We start from the raw sequence: 25,615 nt of genomic DNA, 5'->3' as shown, positions 1-25,615 counted from the left end.
TTCACTTATTTGTGGAACATAAGGAATAGCATGGAGGATATTAGAAGAAGGAAGGGAAAAATGGGGGGGGGGAAGTGGAGAGAGAGATGAACCATGAGAGACTATGGACTCTGAGAAACAAACAGGGTTTTAGAGGGGAGGGGGGAGGGGGGATTGGTTAGCCCAGTGATGGGTATTAAGGAGGGCACATACTGCATGGAGCACTGGGTGTTATACGAAAACAATGGATCGTGGATCACCACATCAAAAACCAATGATGTATTGTATGGTGACTAACATAACACAATAAAATTAAAAATATATATATATATTAACAGCACAAAAGAGTAACATAAAAAGTAAAAGTTCCCCTTCCCATCAAACCCCAATTAACTTTTAGAGGTTAACTTCTATCATAGTTCCTTAGGTATCCTTCAAAAATAAACATATATAAAGCATGCTCATGCATACATCTAGGTTTTAACATTTTTAAATTATACAAATTGTAAATTTTAAATTTTTTACTTTAGACATGTTTGCATAGCAATACACATAGATATTCCTTACTTACCTAACTTATTTAACCTGCTGTCTATTGAAGAATGTTTTGTGTTTTGCTACATTGTAAGTAAATCTTTGCACAAATATCGTTGCATACTTAGGTGAGAAATCTGTAAAGGTGGGATATCTGTAAAGTATATTTCTAGAGATGAAATTTCTCTGTCAAAGGGAACTGCAGAGCCAAGCTAAGTTTCAAAGTGTACCTGCAATCTACTATCCCACCAACATCAATTATTGTTGATATTGTTATTTATATTTTATGTATAAATTTTGTTGTTGATATAGTTTATGTATAAGGTTTTTGTGTTTTGTTTTGTTTTGTTTGCTAAATGTGGTTTAATTTCCCTTACATATTTATCTGTGAATAACCTCCAGTTTTCGTATTTTTAAATATATTAACCTAAAGAGGGCATCACAATGTAAGCTGTAGGAAGTCATTCTAACCATTCTAACCAGGACTTTTCCATTCAACAGCAATAGTATCTTGAATCTGGAAAGATTTTGAGAGGATATATAAACTTTCCTCTACCTTCAGACAAATTACACTAAACTCCCTCTCTACCTTACCCCCCCCACACACATTCAATTACAATTTCAAACAAAAATTTTATCAGGCAATTTGTTCATTGCACTTCCTTATATATTCATTCTAAAGGAAAGTAAATACTATGTTCACATGATCCTAAACAGTTGGTACATTTATAAATAAAGAAGTTAGCAGGTAAATGCCAGAAAAGGACATCTAAAAACTTCAGCTCTAGCTTTACAAATTAGTATTACTAAGACATATCCTTGGTAACAGTTTCAATAGAAGATGTTAATTTATGTCCCAACCTTAGTGTAGGACACTGGGAATAAAGACTATGAAATCTCATCTGCACAGTCAGCTCTTATTTACGTGTGCCAAAATAAGGGGGAACTGTTGTAAGTAATGCAGATCTATGTGTACCTTAATTTTTGTAAAGAGTCAAATTGTGAATATGCATGTGGATATTTAGAGTTTGATCTTTCAGTGAAGGTTACACTCACAAACTCTTACAAAATTTAACATAATTTTAAATATTCTAATTTAGTGATTTTCATTCTATCAATAATTCTACTGTGCTCTTTTATTTTTTTATTTTATTTTAGTTTTAAGATTTTATTTGTTTATTTGACAGAGACACAGAGAGACAGAGCAGCAGGCAGAGGGAGAGGGAGAAGCAGGCTCTCCAAGGACCAGGGAGCCCGACGTGGGGCTTGATCCCAGGACCCTGGGGTCATGACCTGAGCCTAAGGTGGATGCTTAACCAACTGAGCCACCCAGGCGCCTATACTATGCTCTTTCTAAACAAATACCTAAAATAAGTTTCCAGTGGTGACAACTTTCTAAAATAATATTAACTAAAACACTCCTAAAATTAAAAATCTAATCTGTGAAGTTATTGATGTGAAATAATAATGAAATTTAAGAACTACACAAGAAAATTAAAAATTCTTAAAACCAAAATCTGAGAAATTCTACCCTTTTCACCCTACACTCATCAGAAATTAATATAAACTTTTTGGAATTGTAGGGGCGCCTGGGTGGTTGTCGGTTAAGCAGCTGCCTTCGGCTCAGGTCATTATCCCAAGGTCCTGGGATTGAGCCCTGAGTCAGGCTCCCTGCTCAGCGGAGAGCCTGCTTCTCCCTCTCCCTCTGCCTGCTGCCTCTGCCTACTTGTGCTCTCTCTCTGTCAAATAAATGAATAAAATCTTTAAAAAAAGAAAAAAACTTTTCAGAATTGTAATTTAAAATATATATTACAACAAAGTTTAAAACTAATTAATGGCAAGCTATGATTACATTATACGTCGTTTATTTTATAGTCCTACTTATGTTTACCTAGTATGAAATTTTTTTTTTATATTAAAGGAAGTTTCAATGTGAAACTTCATAATTAGCAACTGGTCACTCCTTGTCTTTATTTTATTGAAGTATAGTTGATACACAATGTTACATTAGTTTCAGGTGTACAACAAAGAGACTGGACAAGTTTATAAGTTATACTATGCTCACTATAAGTGCAGCTACCACCTGTCACCATACTACCTTATAACAATACCACTGACTATATTCCCTACGCTGTACCTTTTATCCCTGTGACTTATTCATTCCCTAATTGGAAGCCTAAATCTCTCACTATCTTTCACCCATTTTGCCCATCCTGTCATCCCCCTCCCCTCTGGCAACCATCAATTTGTTCTCTGTATTTATCGGTCTGTTTCACATATTTCACATATAAGTGAAATCATGTGGTATTTGTCTTTCTCTGACTTATTTCACTTACCATAATACCCTACTCCCTGTCTTTAATGTCCTCGTAACTCAATGTCACCCAACCCATATACCTGTGAACATACTAAAGTTGCTACCCACCACATGCCCATTCATATGGTCTTTATATACATTTATATGCATACATTTTGTGACATAAAGAAATTAGATCAATTTCAACAAGCCATGTAAAAAACTGATCATCTCATTTTATAGTCCCTTTTTTCTCTCCCAACGGTTTTCTTCATGTTTACCAATATCCAAACCCTGGCATTCTCTTTTAATCTCATGATTTCAAATAATTTTTTTTTAAATGTAGAATACTTCCAAATCTCTATGTCTTGACCTGTCTCTCCCAAGGTCCAATCCTATATCTGCAACTGGACATACCCCACAAGCCCTTAAAACACATAATGTCTCAAAGTGGTTTATCTTTCCAAACCTATTCTTCCTCCTATGCTTATTTTAAGGGTACCTCAAACTTTGTGGTCACACAGCTCATCTTTTGAAACTTAGCTCATCTTTTTCTTTGGTCTCCTCACCCCCACCCATTCCCCACCCTAATCCAAAGCTTTACAAATTTTAGCTTTTCTATTGCCTTGCCCTGGAAGTTCAGCTTTCAAATTCCCTGAAGCCACTTTTCCACTTTAAATCATCTTACCCCGTGCTGCAGCTCTCTATTATTTTCAGAGCCCTCTAGTCAGTGGCCTGTGGGCAATGGGGCAGAGTGAGGATTTTATAACTGGCTTCTTTTGTTTTTTTACTTTTTGGCAAGAGGACTAACTTGAAAATGGGCAAAACCATTACACAAAAACATGTATGCCGTGATAATGGCTGGGTAAACATTTTCTCTGGCTAAAGAAGCAGCTCCAGATTTTTGGTAATGTTTCACTTTATGTCAATCAGCAGGGTTAACAGAAAAAATGTGGATCTTGAAGACATACAGATATAGGCTCATTTCCAAATCTCATTTGTTTTACTTTTCTGAAGCTCCAGATTCCTTGTATTTGAAATGAGAATAACAATAATCTACCTCCGTAAGGTTAAAATTAAATAAGGCTCATAGGTATCTGACTTATGCTCTAAATATTTGCTAAATGAATGAATTATGGTCTCCATTCTGGAATACCTCTTCTCCTGCATCTTCATCCAGCTAACTTGTACTTATTTTTTATACCTCTGTTGCAGCCATCCTGAATTTCCCTAGAATGACTCCTATGTCCCACTTCTGTGTTTCTATGGCTCCAGTGCCTCTTTATCACATACTCTGTAATTACTTATGTCTCATTATATTTTGGTAAATTCCTTGATGATAGGGATCATGTGTTATTTGACTTTGTATCTGCAGCAAATAGGTGTGGTTCCTGGCAAACATCATCTACTATTTCAATAAATACTGAATGAATACTTTTTTTTTTTTAAAGATTTTATTTATTTATTTGACAGAGAGAGACACAGCGAGAGAGAGAGCACAAGCAGGGGGAGTGGGAGAGGGAGAAGCAGGCTTCCCGTGGAGCAGGGAGCCCGATGCAGGGCTCCATCCCAGGACCCTGGGATCGTGACCTGAGCCGAAGGCAGACGCTTAACGACTGAGCCACCCAGGCGCCCCCTGAATGAATACTTTTTATGTACAAGTAGCCAAAGGCCTTGTACCATAAGCTTTACTAATTTTATTCCAAGTGCAAAGTAACAAACATACTGGAAAAAAAGAAAAATTTAACAACCAAATATCTACAGCAGGTATTACAACAACAAAAATATTAATTCTGATTGAATTATACGTTTAGGGTGACAAAAATACAGCCTCTCTACATGAAGAGAATAGCTCATTCTAAGCACTTAAGCTGTGCCTAACTAAGCGATCTACAGTTATTTAACCCAATCTACCCAACTCCCTGCAGGATAAATTTTGTCTCCATTATTAACCCTATTTTATAAGATTTGGAAACTGAGCACCAGGAAGATTAGGTAACCCCTGTATCACACAGGTAGTGAGCTGTGATGTCAGGGTTCCAACAACTTAGGACTTCCTGACTCCAGAGCCTCAACTCTTAACCACACTACACTGACTTCCTAGCAATTGCAGATGCCTCAAAGATGCTTAATGTGGTACCCTGACCCATGACGACTAAGGTTATGTCTTCCCCCAAAGTATGGGAAACATTAAGTCCATTTCCCCATCAGACCGAACTATGAAAGGTTTACCCACTAATTGTGTCTTCGAAGTATATGTACGTCATTGAAACTCTGCACGAGGTTTTCTTCCACATACTTAATAAACTACATTTTCCCTCTGAATAGAGTAGCATTTATCTATCTATCTAAGCTTTGGATTTCTTTTAATATTAACACACAAAAATTTTTCCTATTATGGCCTGAAAACCTAGATGTTTAAGAACTAAGCCATCAATTCCAGTAAAGCCAGAAAACAAAAAAGGCCGCATTTATAGTCTTGAGGTAAGGAGATCCAAATAAGACAGTCCTTGAACACTCAGGAGGCCCAAGTATGCAGAATTGCTAGAGTGTCAATCACTTAGGGAAACACAAGTACCTGACACAAAATACTGACAAATTGGCTTCGGAGTTCCCTTAAATAGCCTCTAAATCATTTGAGACCAATTACCAATTTAACGCTCTAAGGGGCCGCCTTGTGGACTTCCAACTAGCAATCTGAAAGATGTCCAGAACATGAGGAAGAAATCAAACTTCATGGAAAATGGAGGCGGTGGGCGTCTAACTTTAAACTAGCAAAACTGGGACTCCGTGGCCATCCTGCAGAGATTCCCCGACCTTAAATTGCCTCTAAGTATTAACAGTCCGCTACGGGTTTTTTTTTTTTTCCTCCCAATTAGGATACGTGGACTTTGCCTTATTTTATTAATAAACAGATACCTTCTTAGTAGCATGATTCAATGATGGACATTGTGGTTCCTTGCATTTAAAAATCTCCTCTGGGAGAAAAAATATGCAATAAAGGGCAATAGCTAGCACGTATATTCAGTTCCAAATCTTCCAAGCCGAAGAGGATGTATGAAGTGTTACTTAAAAGCATTTATTACCGTGGGTGTGCTGGGTGGTGATGGCCAAAGTGCTGATACAGTTAACGGAACTTGCGAGACGGCGAGCGGTTGGAGTCACACTACACGCCTGAGGCTGCAGTCAGACCACCCTCAAGCCAAAGCTCGCGAAATGGCGGCCGCACGTCAATCTGCCAGAAAGCACTACCCACTCCCTTGGACACGTCACGTCACCAGGGAAACGGCGCTCTTGCGTAGGGGCGCGGCCCTGGGTGAAAGTTCAGAGCTTGCTGAGATCCTCTCCCCTCGCCTCGGTGGAGGCCCAAAGCGAGCCCAGAGCGGGAGAGACTCCCACGACCCCTAATCAGGGGAGCGTGGGCCCACGCCTGGAGTGAACGAAGCGCGCCTCTTCCCCACCTCCGCCTCGCCTAGCGGGCGGGTGGGGAAGCGCCCCAGGGCGAGCACAAGCTGAGGGGCGGGGCGAGTCGAGCGCCCGAACCGCCCCCGAGCGAGGTCTCGGTTCAGCGGCGGTGGCGCCCGCTAGAGTTGACGTTAGCCATGGAAACGCGGAGAAGGCTCAGGCGCGATCGCGGTGAGCCGGTTACCTGGCCACTAGAGCTTCTCTGCTTCTGCATTCGGGTCGCAGGCAGCCTCCGGGCGGGATCGCCCAACCCGGGTTTACCTGCAAAAATGCAGTTCCCGGGATTCCTTCGCATCGCCTCTTTCCTCGGGTGACTCGAGGTACGTTCCTTCCCCGACACCCACCTGGGGACGTCTTGGTCACCTAAATTTCAAAGCCTATGCAGAGCCACGTTGTTCTGGCAGTTTTAATTGCCACAGATTTCTCGTTCTTCGTTATAAAACCTTCAAGTGCGATTATTGCACTTTAGACGGAAGGTGAACTCAGTGGCTAGAGGAATCAATCCAATGTGACTTTAACTTTCTTTCAAAAGACTGATTTAGCTTGTTGAGTTACAGCATTTTGTTTCTAAGGGACACTTGCGAAATGGAAAACGGTCCATTGAGTCTTGATTTAGTGATGTCCTTGTTACCCCAATAAAGTGTACAAATTGCATCCCTTAGACAGTACTGTACTCTTTCCTTACCTCGAACTAAACCGCGTTTGCCCCAACTTGGTCAACTTCTGGCCCCTGAACATGAATAACTCTTCCCCCGCGCCCCCCATCTGCTGCCTCTTTTCACGACTGTCAAGGACCGATGTTTACATCAATGAATCTACAACATCAGAGGTTATTTATCAAATCTGTGAAATGATTATCTGCTCTTTACCAATCATTTCTCTTTTATTCAGCGATATATAATATTAGGTGGATTCTTGTTGTGTGTGTGTGTGAATCACTCTTACAATTAGGGCAAAGACCATCCTTTATATTATTGAGTGTCCACTACCACCCATGTCAGATCTCCAAACCCTTATAGCATCCAGAGCCAGACTCATGACCAGATATTGCCATTTTAGTAATTTAACTGCGACATTTGTCAGCCACTCTTAAACTTCCTACTAGTTATTAACAGACAGTACCGGGTTAGGGAACTTTTCTGTTTCTTTTTCCTTTGTAAGAACTTTGTTGAAATGGAGTTCACATTCCATACAGTTCACTCATTAAAAGTGTACAATTCAACAACTGAAACTAATACACTGTATGTAACTAACTGGAATTTACATTTAAAATTTTTAAAAATGTATTAAAGATTTTAAAAAGTGTACAGTGGTTTTTAGTATATTCACAGAATTGTGCAACTATTACTATGGTCAATTTTAGAACATTTCATCACCCCTTTAAAAAGCCCTTTATCCTTTAGGAATTACTCCCTCCCACCCTTGTCACTATCCCCACCAGCCTTAGGCAAACATTAAACTGTTTTCTGTCTTTATAGATTTGCATGTTCTGGACATTTCATATAAATGGAAGCATACAAGTTTCATCCATGTTGTAGCATATGTCAGTACTTCATTCTTGTTTATAGCCTAATAATATTCCATCGTATGGATATACCACATTTTATTTCATCTGTTGATGGACATTTTGGGTGTTTTCACTTCTTGGCTATTAATATTTCTGCAATGAATGTTTGTGTACAAATTTTTGTGTAGACTTATGTTCTCATTTCTCTTAGGTAAATACCCAGGAATAGAATTGCTAGGTCATATGGTAACTTTATGTTTAGCCTTTTTAGGAACTGCCAGACTGTTTTTGAAAGCAGCTGCACCATTTTGCCTTACAACTTGGGGGTTCGGTTTTCTCCACAATCTCACCAATACTATTTTGATAACCAGTCAAGTGGATTTGAAGTGATATCTCGTTGTGGTTTTGGTTTGCATTTTTCTAATGAGTGAGTAATGATGTGGGGCATTGTCTTGTGTGATTATTAGCAATTTGTAAATTATCTTTGGAGAAATGTCTATTTTAATCCTTTAAATTGGCTTATTTGTTTTTTTCACTATTGAGTTGTAAGAGTTCTTTATATATTCTGGATGTAAATCCCTTATCATATATATGATTTGCAAAAATTTTTTCCCATTCTGAGTGTTGTTTTCATTTTCTTGATGGTGAGAACCTTTTCTTCTAGACACTTTCCCATTTGTGTTTCTTTATCTCTTATCAAGGAGTCCTACATGCCAGTGCCCTCATGCTGGCTTAGCTAACAAAAGTTTCCCATTTGACATTTTGGAGATTCCTCTCAGGCCCACTTTTCCCTGAAAACTCTCCCAAATTATCCTTCTATTTTTCTAGCCTCAAAAATAAAATTCCCTTTCATTTGGCAGTGGCTTGGTATGATTGAAAAACTCAGTCAGCCACCAACTGACATGGTGTGTTGGTTAAGTCACTTAATTTCACTGGTTCTCAGTTTTCTTTTCTGTAAAGTAAGTTGGTTTATTTCTGGTAATTCATGTGAATGGTAGACTTCATTCACCTGATACTTGATTTTGAAAGAAAAACTTGTTAATTGCTTTGAATTTATAATTGGTAAGATGTATGCAGTGTGGGAAATGTAGATTGGAAGAGAAGTGTTAGCTGGGCCTGCTGCATATTTGTGAGGCGCTGATGTGACTTTTGGCTATTTTCTACCATCTTATTTTTCCAAAAGTAATGGAATGTTAATAATTCATATTCTAGTGTTGTACATTTGAGAAGGGTGAATCATAGAACTGACAACTCATCATTCTACCTATGAAGCTTTCCCAGTATCTGCACTAAATAGATCCTTTGAGCTATCTACTTAGCCTTTCCATCCAGTCAGTTTTCTCTACAAACCAATTCCTGTGAATATACAGAAAACTCTTAGATTCAAAGACCCTCCTAAAATCTTGAATTTGAATAAATACCATTTTGTAGATCAAAGAGATGTTATTGTGCTTGTTCTTTCACTTTAAGACTCTTTTTAGGTGCTTGAGTAGATTTTCCTTTTATTGGTGGGTAGAAGAGACTGCTTACTACATAATTGATAAACTATAACATGAAATATGTTTTTCATGTTTTAGCACTCAATGTCTTTCAAAAGGTTCTTCAAGAATTTAGTTGTTTGTCACTGGTATGGCATTTAGTTAGGATTCATAGAGTATTTTCAGAATTATAGGGTTGGCTATCTTTGCATCTCTAGATTCCTGCTAATATCCTCAACAGTTAGCACTTGGCTATCAAAAAAGTCCATAGATGCTTTTTTGTTAGAACTGCTCTGACAGGAACAGGTCATTTTATCCAGGGTAAATGAGAATAAAGTTGTGTCATAGCATGTTTTTTGAGTACTCAGGTGTAAGCCATTTTGTTTCTTTTCCAGACCTGAAGTTTTTTGTTTTCCAAATTAGTAAAGGTGTGAAAAGTAGAACTTCAGTATATTTCCTTTCAAATTTTTAAAAATACTTTTTAGGAACATGGATGAGGACATTCTATATATTACTGACAGAGTTTGTGTAGACATTTTTTAAACAAGCAGGAATTACTTTTTCTTGACAAGTTAATTTTGTTTAATAATTTTATGTTATTTATAGACTAACTTTGTGTATCGTTTATTCTCTTGATAATGAGAATTAAAATAATTTCGGAGTTTTTACCAGTAATAATTATTTGAGAGGGAAATAATCTGTATCCCACTGGATTATAAACTTCTTTGGATCAGCCTTATTACCATTACCTAGTACATCATGGGTATTCAAAAGCTTAAATGTGTGGAAAGTACTAAATTTTCATTTAGCTATTTCTCTATGAAAGGAAGGTTAACACATTTGTCTATATTAACAGCTGTCAGAATGAACTCTTTAATCTTCACCAGCATCTTCTAACAGTGCTTCAAGAGCAAGTTAACATAGGGGGAGAAAAAAAGATTATAACATATGTCAGAGCTAATATCCTTCATATGTAAAAAGTCCTTTCAAATTAATAAGAGACGTGAACACTTTAAAAGAAAAAGAGACAAAGGACCCAAAAAGGCAATTTACAAAGAAATTAAATGACATTTATCTGCATGTATACACACGTATGTGTAGTGAATATTCTCAGAAAGATAGACCATGCTAATGAAATAATAATAGGATTCTATAAAAAGGAATATCTAGGGGTTAAAGGTGTACTCTTACAAATTAAAAATATGAGAGCAAAGATTTAATAAAATTTGACAAATAGGAGATAGTAAGTTTCCTGAAAGTATAACAAAAATACAGTTGAGGCACAGTGCTGAAGTGTCCAATAAATATGTGTGGATTCAATGTCACCTTATACCTGTTAGGATAGCTATTAGAAAAAAAAGAAAGAAAAATAACAAATGTTCGCAAGGATGTGGAAAAATTAGGACCCATGTAAAGTGTTAATAGGATGCAAAATGTTGCATTTGCTATGGAGAACAGTGTGGAAGGTCCTCAAAAAATTAAAAATAGAGCTACCATATGATCCAGCAATCCCACTTAAGGGTATTTATCCAAAAGAATTGAAATCAGAATCTTGAAGAGGTATTTGCCCTCCTGTGTTCATTGCAGCATTATTCACCATAGCCAAAGAGCAGAAGCAACCCAGTGTCTGTCAACAGATGAATAGATAAAGAAAATGTGTTATATACACGCAATGGAATATTATTTAGCCCTAAAAGGGAAGCAAGTCCTGCCATTTGTGATCACGTGGATAAGCCTTGAAGACATGCTAAGTGAAATAAGCCAGTCAGGAAAAGGACAAATACTGTGTGATTCTACTTGTATGAGGTGTCTAAAATTGTCAGACTTACAGAAACAGGGTAGAATGAAGGTTGCCAGGAGCTTGGGTGAGAAAGAAACAGGAGGAAGATTTGCTATATAAATCTTTAGTTGTACAAGATGAATAAGTTCTAGAGATCTACAGTACAACATTGTATTGCTACTTGACAATACTGTATTATATGCTTAAAAATTTGTGTTAAGTGTTCTTATAAAAAAATATGAATCTAACAGAAAAGAAAAAAGTGTAGGTTCAATGAATGAAATTAACCAATTAATAAAAATAATATGATAGGTTAAAAACAAGTAAACTTCACTAAATAAAAATCAGACAATTGGCTAAACTTCTGTTTTTAAGAATTCTGTTTGCCAAACTAAGAAGACTGTAAATTTATTGTGATCCCCCCAACCTGCTACTTTTTGTTATCTTTTGTTTTGTTTTGTTTTGTTTTTAAGGGATTTTTCAGGTTGATATCTTGCCTGATTCCTGAGTTAAAGTTGAAAACTAAGAATTCCTTCCTGGTACATCATCAAATTGATCTGTTTCTCACCCTTCTGAATAATGCATAAGAAACATGGCTCAAATTCCAAACAAAGCAGTGTTTCTATGGCTACTTTGTTGGCCCACTTTCAGAGTAGCATACAAAGAAAACATATGGCCAAAATCAGTGTTGTGATGCCATCTTTATCCCTTAACCTTTCTTTTCACAGCATTTTTCTTTTCCTAAGCCTTGAGACATTTTTCATTTTACCATGTTGGAGGCAGCAGCCATATAAGTGCATCAGTCTGTTTGGGAATTATCTCTGAGAATGTATGCCAAAATCTCATTCAGGAACTGAGTTTTAATTATTCTGATTTTATTTTCTCTTCTAGTAATCCAGATTAGGATTTAGAAGGTCTTTCTGTATAAATGTTAAGTGTTGCTTCCTATAAAGAAAATATTTTTTAAATATTCCAGGATCTGTAATTAAATTAAAAATCACACAGTACCAGTTTATCATAATTTTTGCTTTAATGAATTTCTAGTATCTGTGCTACAATTTCTTTTATCCTTAAAATGTTAGAAAATACCCATACTAGAAATAACCTTTTCAGGAATCTGATATTCTTGCTACTTGTCAGCTTGCCCTCATAATCTTTTTCCTTGTGTATCTTTGTTTATGACATTCCTACTTGATTGGTGTATCTTTTTAATTCTCCTTGGCTTAGATAAATTTTTAAAATTGTAATTGAAGCTCAGGCCAGTATTTCTCAAAGTAGTTTAAATAGAACACTATATACATGAACTGTTACTAGGTATGTGGGAAAGATGGGCTCCCTGTTCAAGTAAGTTTGGAAAATTCAAATGATACATTTTAAGCAGGTTTGCAGTGGTGGTGTTTTTTTAACTTCAAAGATGTCTCAAAGTCTTCAGTTTGCTGATAGCCACTGTGACTCTTCAAGGTGACAGTCTAGTGGGTTATTTCTCAAACTTCTTTGACCATGGATCCCCTTTTAAGAAACATTATATAAGGCAAATAATTCTGTATCCTTCAGCCTTTCTTTTAATATCACATTAAAATAATTCAAATCACCATCTAAGTGTCCTCCCACATACTTCTAAGGTATCTTGAGGGAATTCAAGTATGAACATTCTTTTCATACTTCTCGATGTGCTTTCACTTCTTTTTTCGATTACTCTTGCCTCATTTTGACTCTTGTACCTGCTATTTTATCTCTGCTTTTCTCTCCTAGTATGAACTAGCTTCTCTTTCCTGATAGTGAAGGAAGTTAAAATGTAGCATAATGCAGGGAGCAAATTAAAGTTGGATTTCTGACTTGTTAAAATTCTCTAATCATTTCCTTTTCTGTTACAGAAACCCAGCCATGTTTCTTCCTCAGGCCCATCCTGTTCCTGTTTTGCTTTGGGACATACTGCTCTAGGCAAAAGTCTTCTCTGAGCCAATAATACTATCAATAAATGCTGTTATTTATTCCATATTTAAAAAAATTTAAGATATTTTCTAAACATTTAAAAACTAAGAATAAAGAGTTTATGAGTTTACTGTTTTGACTGGGGCAGGATATGCAGGAAGAGGTTTTCAAAAACAGTAAATACTCCCAACTTCCCTTTTAAACAGCAGCGTTTAATGTTTTCTTTTAATTTTAATCATCTTATTTAAGCTCTACCATTAATGTATTATATTCCTCTCTATGCCAAGGTATTTTACTAAATATTACGGAGAATTGGAAATGTCTCAAGATTTGGCCCCTGCCCACAAATAACTTATTGGTAGAGAAAAGACATACATATGAAAAAAAATAACACGTGAAGAGGTGAACAATACAAGAAATGCCCTATGTTGATTAATGTTACAAGATGAGTAGTTTGAACAAGCAATGTTTGATATGCAGAGAGAAGAGAGTGTTCTGGGAATTTTCAGAAAGAATTAGACTCAATCTTGAAAGTTGACCAAGAATACCAATTAGGAAAGGGAAGAAAGGACATCCTCGGCAAAGGAGAGGGCATGAGCAGAAGCACCATAAGGAAAAGGGCAGGATGTTTTTGCAAGGCATGGGGCTGAGAATTCTAGAGATTATTTGGTAATTTGAAGAGGTATCAAAATGTTCTATGTACGGGGCGCCTGGGTGGCTCAGTCGTTCAGCGTCTGCCTTCGGCTCAGGTCATGATCCCAGGGTCCTGGGATCGAGCCCCGCGTTGGGCTCCCTGCTCGGCGGGAAGCCTGCTTCTCCCTCTCCTACTCCCCCACTTGTGTTCCTGCTCTCACTAACTCTCTCTCTTTGTCAAATAAATAAATAAAATCTTAAAAAAAAAAAATTACACATAAAAAAAAACGTTCTATGTAAAATACACAGTACTTGCAGGGCTGTCATGTTCAGTAAAACCTATGACTTGTTCTGTGTAGAACTAAGACCAATAGCCGGAAGACAAAAAATGGTAAGTGTTTACCCTAACAGTGTAACAAGAGATGCTCTAAGGTAGTAATTCTTAATGGTGACCCCCAAACCTTTCGTGATGCCTGGAAGCTCTCTCTAGGACTGATATTGGTTGGGTAGAACTGACCTATAGGAAGACTGTTTTAAACTGAAGAAAGAACAGGAAGGAAGGGAGGGAAGGAGGGAGGGGGAGGAAGGGAGGGAAAAAAAGAAAAGAAAGACTTAAGATGGCTTTAAATTTATGCATGTATGGTAAAATACATATAATGTTTACTATCTTAACCATTTTTAAGCATATAGTTCAGTGGTATTAAATACATTCACATTATTGTGCAGTCAACACCATCATTCATCCCTGTGACTCTTTTCATCTTGTGAAACGTTATGCCCATTAAGCAGTAACTCCCATTCTCTTTCCTCAGCCCATGGCAACCACCATTCAACTTTCTATGATTTTGACAACTCTAAGTACCTTGTCTTAGTGAAATTATGCATATTTGTCTTATTGTGACTGAGTTATTTTGCTTAACATAAGTTCTTTAAGGTTCATCCATGTTATAGCATATTGCAGGATTTCCTTCCTTTTTAAGGTTGAAAAAGTATCCATTGTATGCATATACCACATTTTGTTTATCCATACATCCTTTGGTGGACATTTGGGTTGCTTCCATGTTTTAGTTATTGTAAATAATGTTGTTGTGAACATGAATTACAAATATCTTTGATACCCTGCTTTCAGTTCTTTGGGGTGTATAGCCAGAGATAAAAAAACCTAGATCATACAGTAATCTGATTTTTAATTTTTTGAGGAATCACCATACTGTTTTCCACACAGCTATACCATTTGATATTTCCACCAACAGTGCACAAGGGTTCCAGTTTTCCACATCCTCACCAATACTTGTTGTTTTCTGTTTTTTTGATAGTAGCCATCCACATAGGTGTGAAGTGGTATTTTGTTACAGTTTTGATTTGCATTTCTCTAATGATTAGTGGTGTTGAACATCTTTTCATGTGTTTATTGCCATTTGTATATCTTCTTTGGACAAATGTCTATTCGAGTCCTTTGCCAATTTTTGAATTGTTTGTTTGGTTGTTAAGTCTTAGGAGTTCTCTGTATATTATGGATAGCGATCCCTTATCAGATAGATATACGATATGCAGATATTTTCTCCTATTCTGTGAGTTGCCTTTTCACTCTGTTGATAGTGTCTTTGATGCACACAATTTTTAAATTTTCATGAAGTCTAATTTGTCTGTTTTCCTTTTGTAACCCTTGTACCTTTGGTGTCATATCCAAGAAGTCACTGCCAAATCCAGTATTGGAAGCTTTTGTCCTGTGTTTTCTTCTAAGAGCTTTATTGTTTTAGGTCTTACCTTAGACATTTTGAGTTAATTTTTGTGTTTGATGTTAAGGGTCTAATTTCATTCTTTTGCATATGGATACTCAGTTTTTCTGGCACCATTTATTGCAAAGACCATCCTTTCCCCATTGAATGGTCTTGGTACCCTTGTCAAATATTTTACCATACATATGAGGATTTATTTCTAGGTTCTCTATTTCATTGGCCTTTGTGTCTTGCTTTATGAAGATAGCTTTAAACTTAATTTTTCTTTTCCAGCCCAATATATGATCCCTGAGTAATACTTTGTTAGCTATCTTGTGTCAGGCAAATGTGTTTTCAGAATAAACTACTGAGTATATCCCAGGAAAAGGAAAAGTTGAAGAGAAGAGAATCTGTGCTGATATTTAGATTTTTTTTTTAAAGATTTTATTTATTTATTTGACAGAGAGAGACACAGCGAGAGAGGGAACACAAGCAGGGGGAGTGGGAGAGAGAGAAGCAGGCTTCCTGCTGAGCAGGGAGCCCGATGCGGGGCTCGATCCCAGGGCCCTGGGATCATGACCCGAGCTGAAGGCATACACTTAACGACTGAGCCACCCAAGCGCCCCTTGATACTTAGATTTTTAAAAAATATTTTATTTTTTTAAAGTAATCTCTACACCCAAAGTGGGGCTCAAACTCATGACCCTGAGATCAAGAGTCACATGCTCTACTGACTGAGCCAGCCTGGCACCCCAATACTTAGATTTTTGTGGCCCTTAAATGAAAATAATCTAGACTACAGCACATACAGGTCCTATTATTGTTTCATGTTTTCCTAGTTTGGGTAGATTTTGGAAACTGATAACAGGGAAAGTAAAAATTGAATCAAAAAGTGGTTTGCTTATGGTAACATAGCTAATAATAAGCATTTAGTCAGACACCTGGAGTCTTTTGATTTCCAGTTTATTGTTCTTTCTACTGCATATTGAGCTGCCAGTGGCTTTTTACTGAAATGTTACTATTTTAGCAGGATTTGACTTTTAAATTCTTAGAAAACCCTAAGTTTACTCTAATTGCTAAATGGTGTGACTAAGTATTTCTATTTCTTTTTCCACTTCTATTTTCATTCCAAGTCAAGGGAATTAAAGAGAATGTCCTCATTTTATAGAGCAGGGTTTGGCCAGCTATGGCCCACAGGCTGAATCTGGCCCAGAGGTACAGGTAAAAATACCATAAAGCTTTACATGGAACACAATTACTCCTACTATTCATTTATTTATGTATTATCTGTGGCTGCTTTTCTGCTATGACAGCAGAATTGAATCATTGTAGTGAGATCATATTGTCCACAAAGCCTAAAATATTTACTCTTCAGCCCCTATAGAAAAATTTTGCTGACCCTTAATAATAGAGGAAAAATTTAAAAACAAACATCAAAAACTCTTAGAAAACAATTAGTTAAACCACTGGCAGATTTGAGTTGAGAGCACTGGCTTTTTGAACTTTTCTTTGACTTTAAAATCTAAAAGTGTTAGTTAATTTAAGATCTAATCCTAAATATTAAGTTCTAGATAAATTAATAATTAATATGAATCTTTTTCAAGTAAAAAACAACTTCACAACTATTTGTTTAGTGCCACGTGTGCATCAGGCAATGGGGAGGAGCTAGAGATGTGAAGTTCTAAACCCTGCCCTTGAAGGAATTAAGGAGAGAAAAATAGAAATGTGCCCCCTCCCTCCATCTTTTAAGTATGACATTGTCAAGTAATGACTTTTTTCTTTTGCTTAGAGACTGCTATGTTCCAGAAGAGGATGTGACTTTCAGAATAATCCTGAATGAGAAGGATGAGTCCAGATGTGCCTCTGCTGAATGATTACAAACAGGACTTCTTTCTGAAGCGCTTTCCGCAGACTGTTCTTGGAGGCCCTCGATTCAAATTAGGCTATTGCGCCCCTCCTTACATATATGTTAATCAAATTATCCTTTTTCTGATACCATGGGTTTGGGGTGGACTAGGAACACTCTTGTATCAGTTGGGCATTTTGGAAGACTATTACACAGCAGCGCTTTCAGGTGGACTAATGCTTTTTGCTGCATTTATCATCCAGTTCACAAGTTTGTATGCCAGAAACCAATCGGTGACGGTAGAAAGAATGCTAACCACAGATATCTTAGCAGAGGAAGATGAACATGACTTTACAAGTTGTGCTGGTACTGAGACTATCAAATTTCTAATTCCTGGCAAGAAATATATAGCCAGTACAGTTCTTCATTCTTTTCTTGCTGGGTTAATGTGTGGTCTTGGAACATGGTATCTGCTCCCGAAGAGAATATCCCTGCTGTATGGCAGCACAGGAGGCACTGTTCTACTGTTCGTCTTTGGATGGATGACATTATGTATAGGAGAATATTCATTAATTGTAAACACAGCTGCAGAGACTGCGACTTTCCAACCCCAGGATACTTATGAAATCACTCCTCTTACGAGACCTCTTTATATTTTTTCCTTTGTTTCTGTAGATCTTGCACACAGGTAATAAGCTATCAGATACTTTATAACTTGCTTTATTTTTAAGCATTCATAGTATGAGCTCTCCTTAGTATTAAAAAAAGGAATCTATGAATTGAAAGTCATCAAGACCAAACCATTGGATGATAGGTTGTTCTGATTATTAATCTCTTAGGAGTAATCTCTATTAAACATTCATACGAAAGCAGTAATTAAACCTTATTGTAGAGTAAAAAGAAAACCCTTTAAAGGTAAGATAAATAAGCAAAATTTCAGTTCTGTGTTTCACTTTCAATAACGAGCTATGAATCTATAAGCTAGCCTGGCTGAGACCTATGAAAAGAGATGGAACTTTCCTATGAGGGTCTAATGAAGAATTTGAAATTTATACACATAAATATTATGTACAGATTGAGTGAATTTAAGATGAATAACTTATTTCTAATTTTGTAGCAACTATATAGAAGGAATATTAATTTTTTTGATTTGCTATAGTAGAAAAATAGAAAACAGAGTTTTTAAACAAAATTGTTTACCAAACTGTTTACAAAATTGTTGGATAACCCCCTTTGCTTACCTTTTCTAAATCTGACTTTTATTTCTCTGTTTCTATAGATTACAGCTTTCTCTTTCACAGGTTCGTGTCCAGGTAGAAATGTATAGGCATGTAATGAACTGAATATTCATGTCCCCCCTCAAATTCATATGTTAAAGCCCATACCCCAGTGTGTTGGTGTTTGGAGATGGGATCTTTGGGAGGTAATTAGGAAAATGAGTGTGAGACCCTGATCTGATGGGATTAGTGCTCTTCTTCAAGAAGAGACACCAGAGAGCTTGATCTCTCTCTTTCTCCACTATATGAGGATACGGTGAGAAGGCTGCTGTCTGCAAACCAGGAAGAGAGTTTTCAGCAGAACCTGACCATGCTGGCACGCTGATCTTGGACTTCCAGCCTCCAGAATAATTTCTGTTGTATCAGCCACCCAGTCTGGTATTTTATTATGGCAGCCCAAGCTGATTAAGATAGATTTTGATACCAAGAGGTGGGTTGCTCCTGTAACAGATACCTAAAAATGTGGAAGTGGCTTTGAAATTGGGTAATGGATAAAGGCTGGAAGAGTTTTGAGGTGCATGCTAGAAATACGGACTTAAAGGCATTTCTGGTGAGGTCTTAGAAATGAGAACCTGTTATTGAAAACTGGAGGAAAGGTGATTCTTGTTATCAAGTGGCACAAAACTTGGCTGAACCGCTTTCTAATGTTTTGTGGAAAGTAGAACTTGAGAGTGATGTAATTGGATATAGAGGTGAGGAGATTTCTAAGCAAGTGGTTCAAAGAACAGCTTGATTCCTCCTGACTGCTTATACGAAAGGAGAGATGAGTTGAAGAAGGAATTGATAAGCAAAAATGAACCAGAACTTGAAGGTTTCGAACATTTTTGGCCTATCCATATTGCAAAAAAAATGAGAAAGCATGTTCTGAAGTGAGGACCAAGAATGTGACTGGACTACCACTAAATAAAGAGTTTATGGGGTTGTATGACGAAAAATACTGCCAATTTCAACGAAAAGGGTCAGAGACAAGATGAAATGAACTAAGGCTGTTAGACTTTTTAGATTTGACAGGAAAAATGACCCCAAAAGTGATTCAGAGATTGTCAGGGCTACTTCTTTGGTTTCAACAAATTAAAATCTGGAAGACTTGGGGCTGGTATTGCCCTACAGAGCCTTGGGGGTGGGACCCCCACCTAGAGCTGTTTGGGTGATTATTATTGGCCTGGAGGGCAGAGTATGAAACCAAAGAGGATTCTTTCCCAGCCTTGGGATCTAATGGAATTTGCCTTGCTACATTTTGGACTTCTTTGTAGCATGTCACCCTTTCCTTCTTTCCTGTTTCTCCCTTCTGGAATAAGAATGTCCATTCTGGGGCTGCCCCACCATTTTATTTTGGAAGCACATAAATTATCTGATTTCACAGGTTCACAGCTGGAGAGGGATTTTGCCTCCGGATCCGGTGTACCTCGAGTGTCACCTATATCTGATTTAGATGGTAGTTAGATAAACTGGACTTTAGAGTTGATGCTGGAATTTGTTAAGACTGTTGGGATGGGATGCATGTATTTTGCATGTAAGAAGAACATGAATTTGGGAGACTGGGGTAGAATGTTAAGGAATAAATGTATGTGCTCCCTCAAAATTCATATGTTGAGGCCCTAATCCCCAATGTGATGGTATTTGGAGATGGGGGTCTTTGAGAGGTAGTTGGGTCATCAGGGTGGTCCTATTCTAATGGGATTGGTGCCCTTATAAGAAGAGAGACCAGAGAGCTTGATCTCTCTCTTTCTCCACCATGTGAGGATTCAGTGAGAAGTTGACTGTCTGCAAGCCTTGAAGAGTGTTCTCATCAGAACCCAACCACGGTGGCACTCTGATCTTCCTGCCTCTAGAACTATGAGAAATAAATTTCTATTGTTTAAGCCACCTGGTCTGTGGTATTTTGTTATGGCAGCCTAAAATAAGACATTTAAAAATACTTAGCCAGTTTTTGTACTGAAATTGACCTATTCTTTTTTTTTTTTTTAAGATTTTATTTATTTATTTGACAGAGACACAGCAAGAGAGGGAATACAATCAGGGGGAGTGGGAGAGGGAGAAGCAGGCTTCCCACTGAGCAGGGAGCCCGATGTGGGGCTCGATCCCAGGACCCTGGGATCATGACCTGAGCCGAAGGCAGACGCTTAAGGACTGAGCCACCCAGGTGCCCCTGAAACTGACCTATTCTTAAGGGGCCATTTGCTATTCCTTAAATCTTAATTTCTTCTAGTTGTGCTACATTTATGGACCAGAGGACACTATAATATCCTTGTTGTTCTTCACCTAATCAAATATGTAAGGGGAGAATTAGTTTATGGGAAATTCAATTATAATGGGTTTGTTAGTACCACTACCATTTACTAGTCGTAAAATATACTACAGTTAAATACTTGGTTTTGAAAAGTTAGCAGTAAATTTGAGTATATATATATATATATATATATATATATACACACACACATTCATCCCCTTCTAAAAGATTTGAGTTTGTAAGATTATTTTCAGAATTTAGATTCTTGAGTTACTGTCTCACTGTGCTATTTTTGAAATCAGAAATTATATATCTGCTATAATACATCTTTGCATTTAAAATGATGCCCTAGGTTCTTTAATTTTAAAAAAATCTGTTAACTTATAATTTGGTTACCTTGACTTTCTGTATTACTCATTTCTAAATGAAAGAACATTAATTTTTTTTACTGATTCTAGTTGAATTTAATATACAGTTTTAATGTTTACAGTTTGATCATTACAAAGAGTTTTCTTTTTCAACTAAAAGGAGAAGACAAAAGCAAGCCCAAATCTATTTTTATAGAAAAAGATGACATGTTTGTTCAGAACAATTACCTCCCACTTGACTTACGATGTACTATATGTTGGCCAGTTGAATTTAAATTAAAAAAAAATTTGGTCAACAAAATAAGAATCAAGATGATCTTTATATAGTAGGTATGATACTGCAAATATATGTGAAATGTATGCACTGTTTAAGTTTGGACAGTTGTCAAATATATCAAATTGTGTCTTAATTTTATTTCAGAGAACGTAAAAGTTGAAGAGACAAGCCTCACAGTATAATAATTTCTCTTTCCCCATTCTTTATTTTACCCAGTTCACTTGTGTGTTAAGAATTTTAAATGACTTTTCTGTGCATTTTCACTAAAGACAGGCGTTAAACCTATAAGTGCTTAGTTCATAGACTCTCAGGAATTGTTTCAATGAATGATGCATATTTATGTCATCTTAGCCACAATAAACATCTTTTTTTCTGGGCATGTGGATCTTAGTGAGTATACAGATTTGGAATGTTTTTATGGTTGTGAGATTCAAACAAAGTTTTTTTCTTTTTTTTTTTTTTAAAGATTTTATTTATTTATTTGAGAGAGAGAGAGAGTGAGAGACAGAGAGCATGAGAGGGGGGAGGGTCAGAGGGAGAAGCAGACTCCCTACCGAGCAGGGAGCCAGATGCGGGACTCGATCCCGGGACTCCAGGATCATGACCTGAGCCGAAGGCAGTCGCTTAACCAACTGAGCCACCCAGGTGCCCCAAACAAAGTTTTTTTCTTGAGAGCTTAGATATTTTGCCCTAGAAAATTCATGTTACATTATCAGAAATAGAATTCAAACATATTTTCCATATAAAAGACTTAACCACAATAATCATATTATTTGACCCTGAGTCATACAGGAAAGTGATCAAAATGTTTGGTTGCTTAAATTACATAGGCTTGTATTTGTGTGTGATATTCTTGTATATAAATAGATTTTCTATGTCATTACTTAAGAACAAAAAGATTTGGGGAGGTTTAATCGAATTTGGGTAAAATATTTCTTGAGTATACATTATTTTTACACAAATTATACTATCCTTGAATATATTAGAAAGAGAAATGTTAACAGTCTTTAACAAAAATAACTGTAGATCTGCATGTTTTCCTTGACCTTCCTGCAGTTTACTGTGTGTGGTTTGATTTTCCGCTTTGGTGCTTGAGTATTTTCTTCCCAGAATGAAATGTATTTTAAAACTACATTACAAAAAATATTGTCCTCTAATTTAGCATCACATTGTTAACCTTGTATTCATTAATTCTCTGCTTACAAAAATTTGAAGGACATATATTATGAGACAGTGCATTAGCTGACATAGTCCTGATATCTGTATGAGCAAACACATTATGTCATTATTATATCCATAGTTGCTATACATTTGCTTCTGGGCTGTTAACATACACTTAAGTGGGTAATTATTACAGGAGGTGCCTTCTCCTTGACTTTGATTCCTAACAGCTCAGGTATTTAAGTATAATTACGTTACAAGTTTTGAGATTTAGTTTTCTCTTTTGCAAGTTATCTTTGGAACATTGTAAGTATTAGGACATTACTGGTTTCCAGACAAAGTGTGTGGTTAGCTTTATTCAAAAAAAAAAAAAAAGTAATATATTGATATTCCTCTATGCTTTAAGTTTTTATTAAATTATTTAAAACCATATAATACTATATTTAACTGGTAAGTGCTATACCAAGAACCAATTTTTCCACTTTATAGAAGCCATCTCTAATTTATGAGATTGTATTTTACAGGTTTGTATTCTCAAATCCATACCATTATTTATATAAAATAAAAACAATATTAAAAATGGCTAGTTAAGTTCCCAGGCTAACCCACAGAGACATATTCATAACCTAATGTTGCTTACTTCTGATATGAATTATACTGACTTCAAATTCTGGGACCTGGGGTTAAGACAGTATGGGCGGGGAGAGGATATAGTAGGAGAACAAGAAGAGGTCTCTTTGCTAGCTACTAATAGTAAGAACATCAAGAAGGCTTTGGCTTTCCCAGAGTCACTTACAATTTTAAATTAGAAAATTTTAAACTTTAGGGGCGCCTGGGTGGCTCAGCCGTTAAGCGTCTGCCTTCGGCTCAGGTCATGATCCCAGGTCCTGGGATCGAGCCCCGCATTGGGCTCCCTGCTCCACAGGAAGCCTGCTTCTCCCTCTCCCACTCCCCCTGCTTGTGTTCCCTCTCTCACTGTGTCTCTTTCTGTCAAATAAATAAATAAAATCTTTAAAAAAAAAAAGAAAATTATAAACTTTGAAGAATCATTGCTAGAATTTCAGCCAATGTAGTTTAGACAATTAAGGGTGAAATATTTTTACTCTGGGCTCAGTTCAGTTTTACAAATCCCTAAATTCAATTTTATTCAGTAAATTGCTTTTAATTACTTCTTCCTTCTTTCCACATTTGAATCCACATATTTTCTAAGTGCTAATCTCATAGACAATTGAGTAGGGGTAGTTGCTGATAAGAGGGAAAGACAGTGGTCACAATTTATAAATGTTGATCTTTCGCAGTTTGGGACTAGGATCTTTTTGTAAATGTTCCTTTGTTTCAGGGAGTGGGTTGCATGTGTTGTTTTGTTTTCCCTGGGAGGATACTCTTCTGAATATTATTTGGTATGATTTAAATGTTTCCTTTTTCTTACAGGTTTATGGTAAATATACCAGCTCTAGAACAAGTGAATCAGATTTTACACATCTTGTTTATATTTCTACCCTTTCTGTGGGCACTCGGGACTCTGCCCCCACCTGATGCACTTTTCTTATGGGCAATGGAGCAGGTTTTAGAGTTTGGCCTTGGAGGCTCATCTATGTCAACGCACCTACGGTAATTATTTTAAGTATTAAAGTTCTGCATAACTTAAAGTACAATTTTCCTTTTTGAGCAAATCTTTCTTTTTCTCTGCAGGTTATTACTAATGTTCATCATTTCTGCTGGAACAGCTGTAACATCATATTTCATTCCCAGCACTGTTGGTGTGGTTCTTTTCATGACGGGACTTGGGTTCTTACTGAGTCTTAACCTAAGTGACGTGGGTCTTGCCTTCAAACACAGTGTGACTAGACACAGAGTTGGAACCAAATCTAAGCCTTTACCCAGTGATTCAGAAAAACAGTTTACTTGGAAGGAGTGCCTTTTCTACATCATCATATTAGTCTTGGCTCTCATAGAAACTAGTTTGCTGCATCATTTTGCTGGTTTCTCACAGATTTCCAAAAACAGTCCTCAGGCTATTGTTGGCTATGTTTTGATGATACTGCTTATAATACTGTGGATACTTAGAGAAATTCAGAGTGTCTGTATCTTTGGAATTTTCCGAAACCCTTTCTATCCAAAGGATGTGCAAACTGTGACTTTATTCTTAGAGAAGCAAACAAGGCTTGTGAAGATTGGTGTTGTCAGACGGATTTTGCTAAATCTAGGTAAGAACATAAAATCTACTAACTTTGTGTTATATCTAGGACTATGTAAAACTATTGAATTCCCATATTTTTGCAATGTATAGCATACAGGCATTTACTCTTTTATGTTTTGGTTTATTATTTTTTTCAGTTAACTGCTTAAATGTGCTCATAAAAAATCATATTAGCCAAAGTAAAATATGGTAGAAGAGGTTACTTTGCCTTAATTAGTCTATTTTTTGTGTTTGTCCTAGTGTCACCCTTTGCTATGATAGCATTTCTTTCATTGGACAGTTCCTTACAAGGGCTCCCCTCTGTGTCTGTCTCCATTGGATTCACGAGAGCTTTTAGAATGGTAATCCTAATAAGCCCTTAATAGTATTTTTTGTATTGCTAAGTTGAATTGCAGTTTTGCTTATCCTAACAGTTTACTTAAATTTGTCAAATTCTACCTGATAATTTGTGTACTGCAGGTGTGGCAGAATACAGAAAATGCTTTATTGGAGACAGTCATTGTATCAGTAGTACACTTGTTCATCTCTAGTACAGATGTGTGGTGGAACAGAAGCCTGGATACGGGAATCAGACTCTTACTGGTAAGCATATGTTTTATTAGCTTTATTGAGATGTATTTCACATACCATAAAATCATCCACTTACACAGTTCAGTGGTAGACAGAATTTTACTGCCATCACCACAGTCTAATTTTAGACCATTTTCAACATCCCAAAAAGAAACCTCACGCACATCAATGTCCTTCCCTGTTTCCACTCTCCATCCCACCCACCCCCCACTCCAGCCCCAGCAACCATTAATATACTTTTGGTTTCTTTGGTTGATTTATTTATCAGATGATGGGTTTTTAGGTTGCTTTTACTCTTTGATTATTATGAATAATGCTGCTATGAACATTTGTGTACATGTTTTTGGACATTTGTTTTTTGGAC

General features: G+C 36.7%; 1 protein-coding gene across 1 annotated transcript in view; it reads left to right on the top strand.

Moving 5' to 3' along the window:
• Positions 1-6,492: 6,492 nt before the first annotated feature.
• The window catches only part of PCNX4 (pecanex 4), a 40,696-nt gene continuing 21,573 nt past the window's right edge, over positions 6,493-25,615 (top strand). Inside the window, exons 1-6 of the mRNA XM_044917930.1 lie at positions 6,493-6,594; positions 17,112-17,856; positions 23,913-24,092; positions 24,174-24,688; positions 24,922-25,022; positions 25,141-25,263. Of these exons, the coding sequence (XP_044773865.1) occupies positions 17,159-17,856; positions 23,913-24,092; positions 24,174-24,688; positions 24,922-25,022; positions 25,141-25,263 (1,617 nt within the window). The 5' untranslated portion in view covers positions 6,493-6,594; positions 17,112-17,158. The remainder of the gene's footprint in view (positions 6,595-17,111; positions 17,857-23,912; positions 24,093-24,173; positions 24,689-24,921; positions 25,023-25,140; positions 25,264-25,615) is intronic.

The sequence above is a fragment of the Neomonachus schauinslandi genome, chromosome 9, assembly GCF_002201575.2.
Source record: "Neomonachus schauinslandi chromosome 9, ASM220157v2, whole genome shotgun sequence".
In the NCBI taxonomy this organism is placed as follows: domain Eukaryota; kingdom Metazoa; phylum Chordata; class Mammalia; order Carnivora; family Phocidae; genus Neomonachus; species Neomonachus schauinslandi.
Note: the sequence above shows the minus strand (reverse complement) of the source record. Positions and strands in the feature narration are given on the sequence as shown.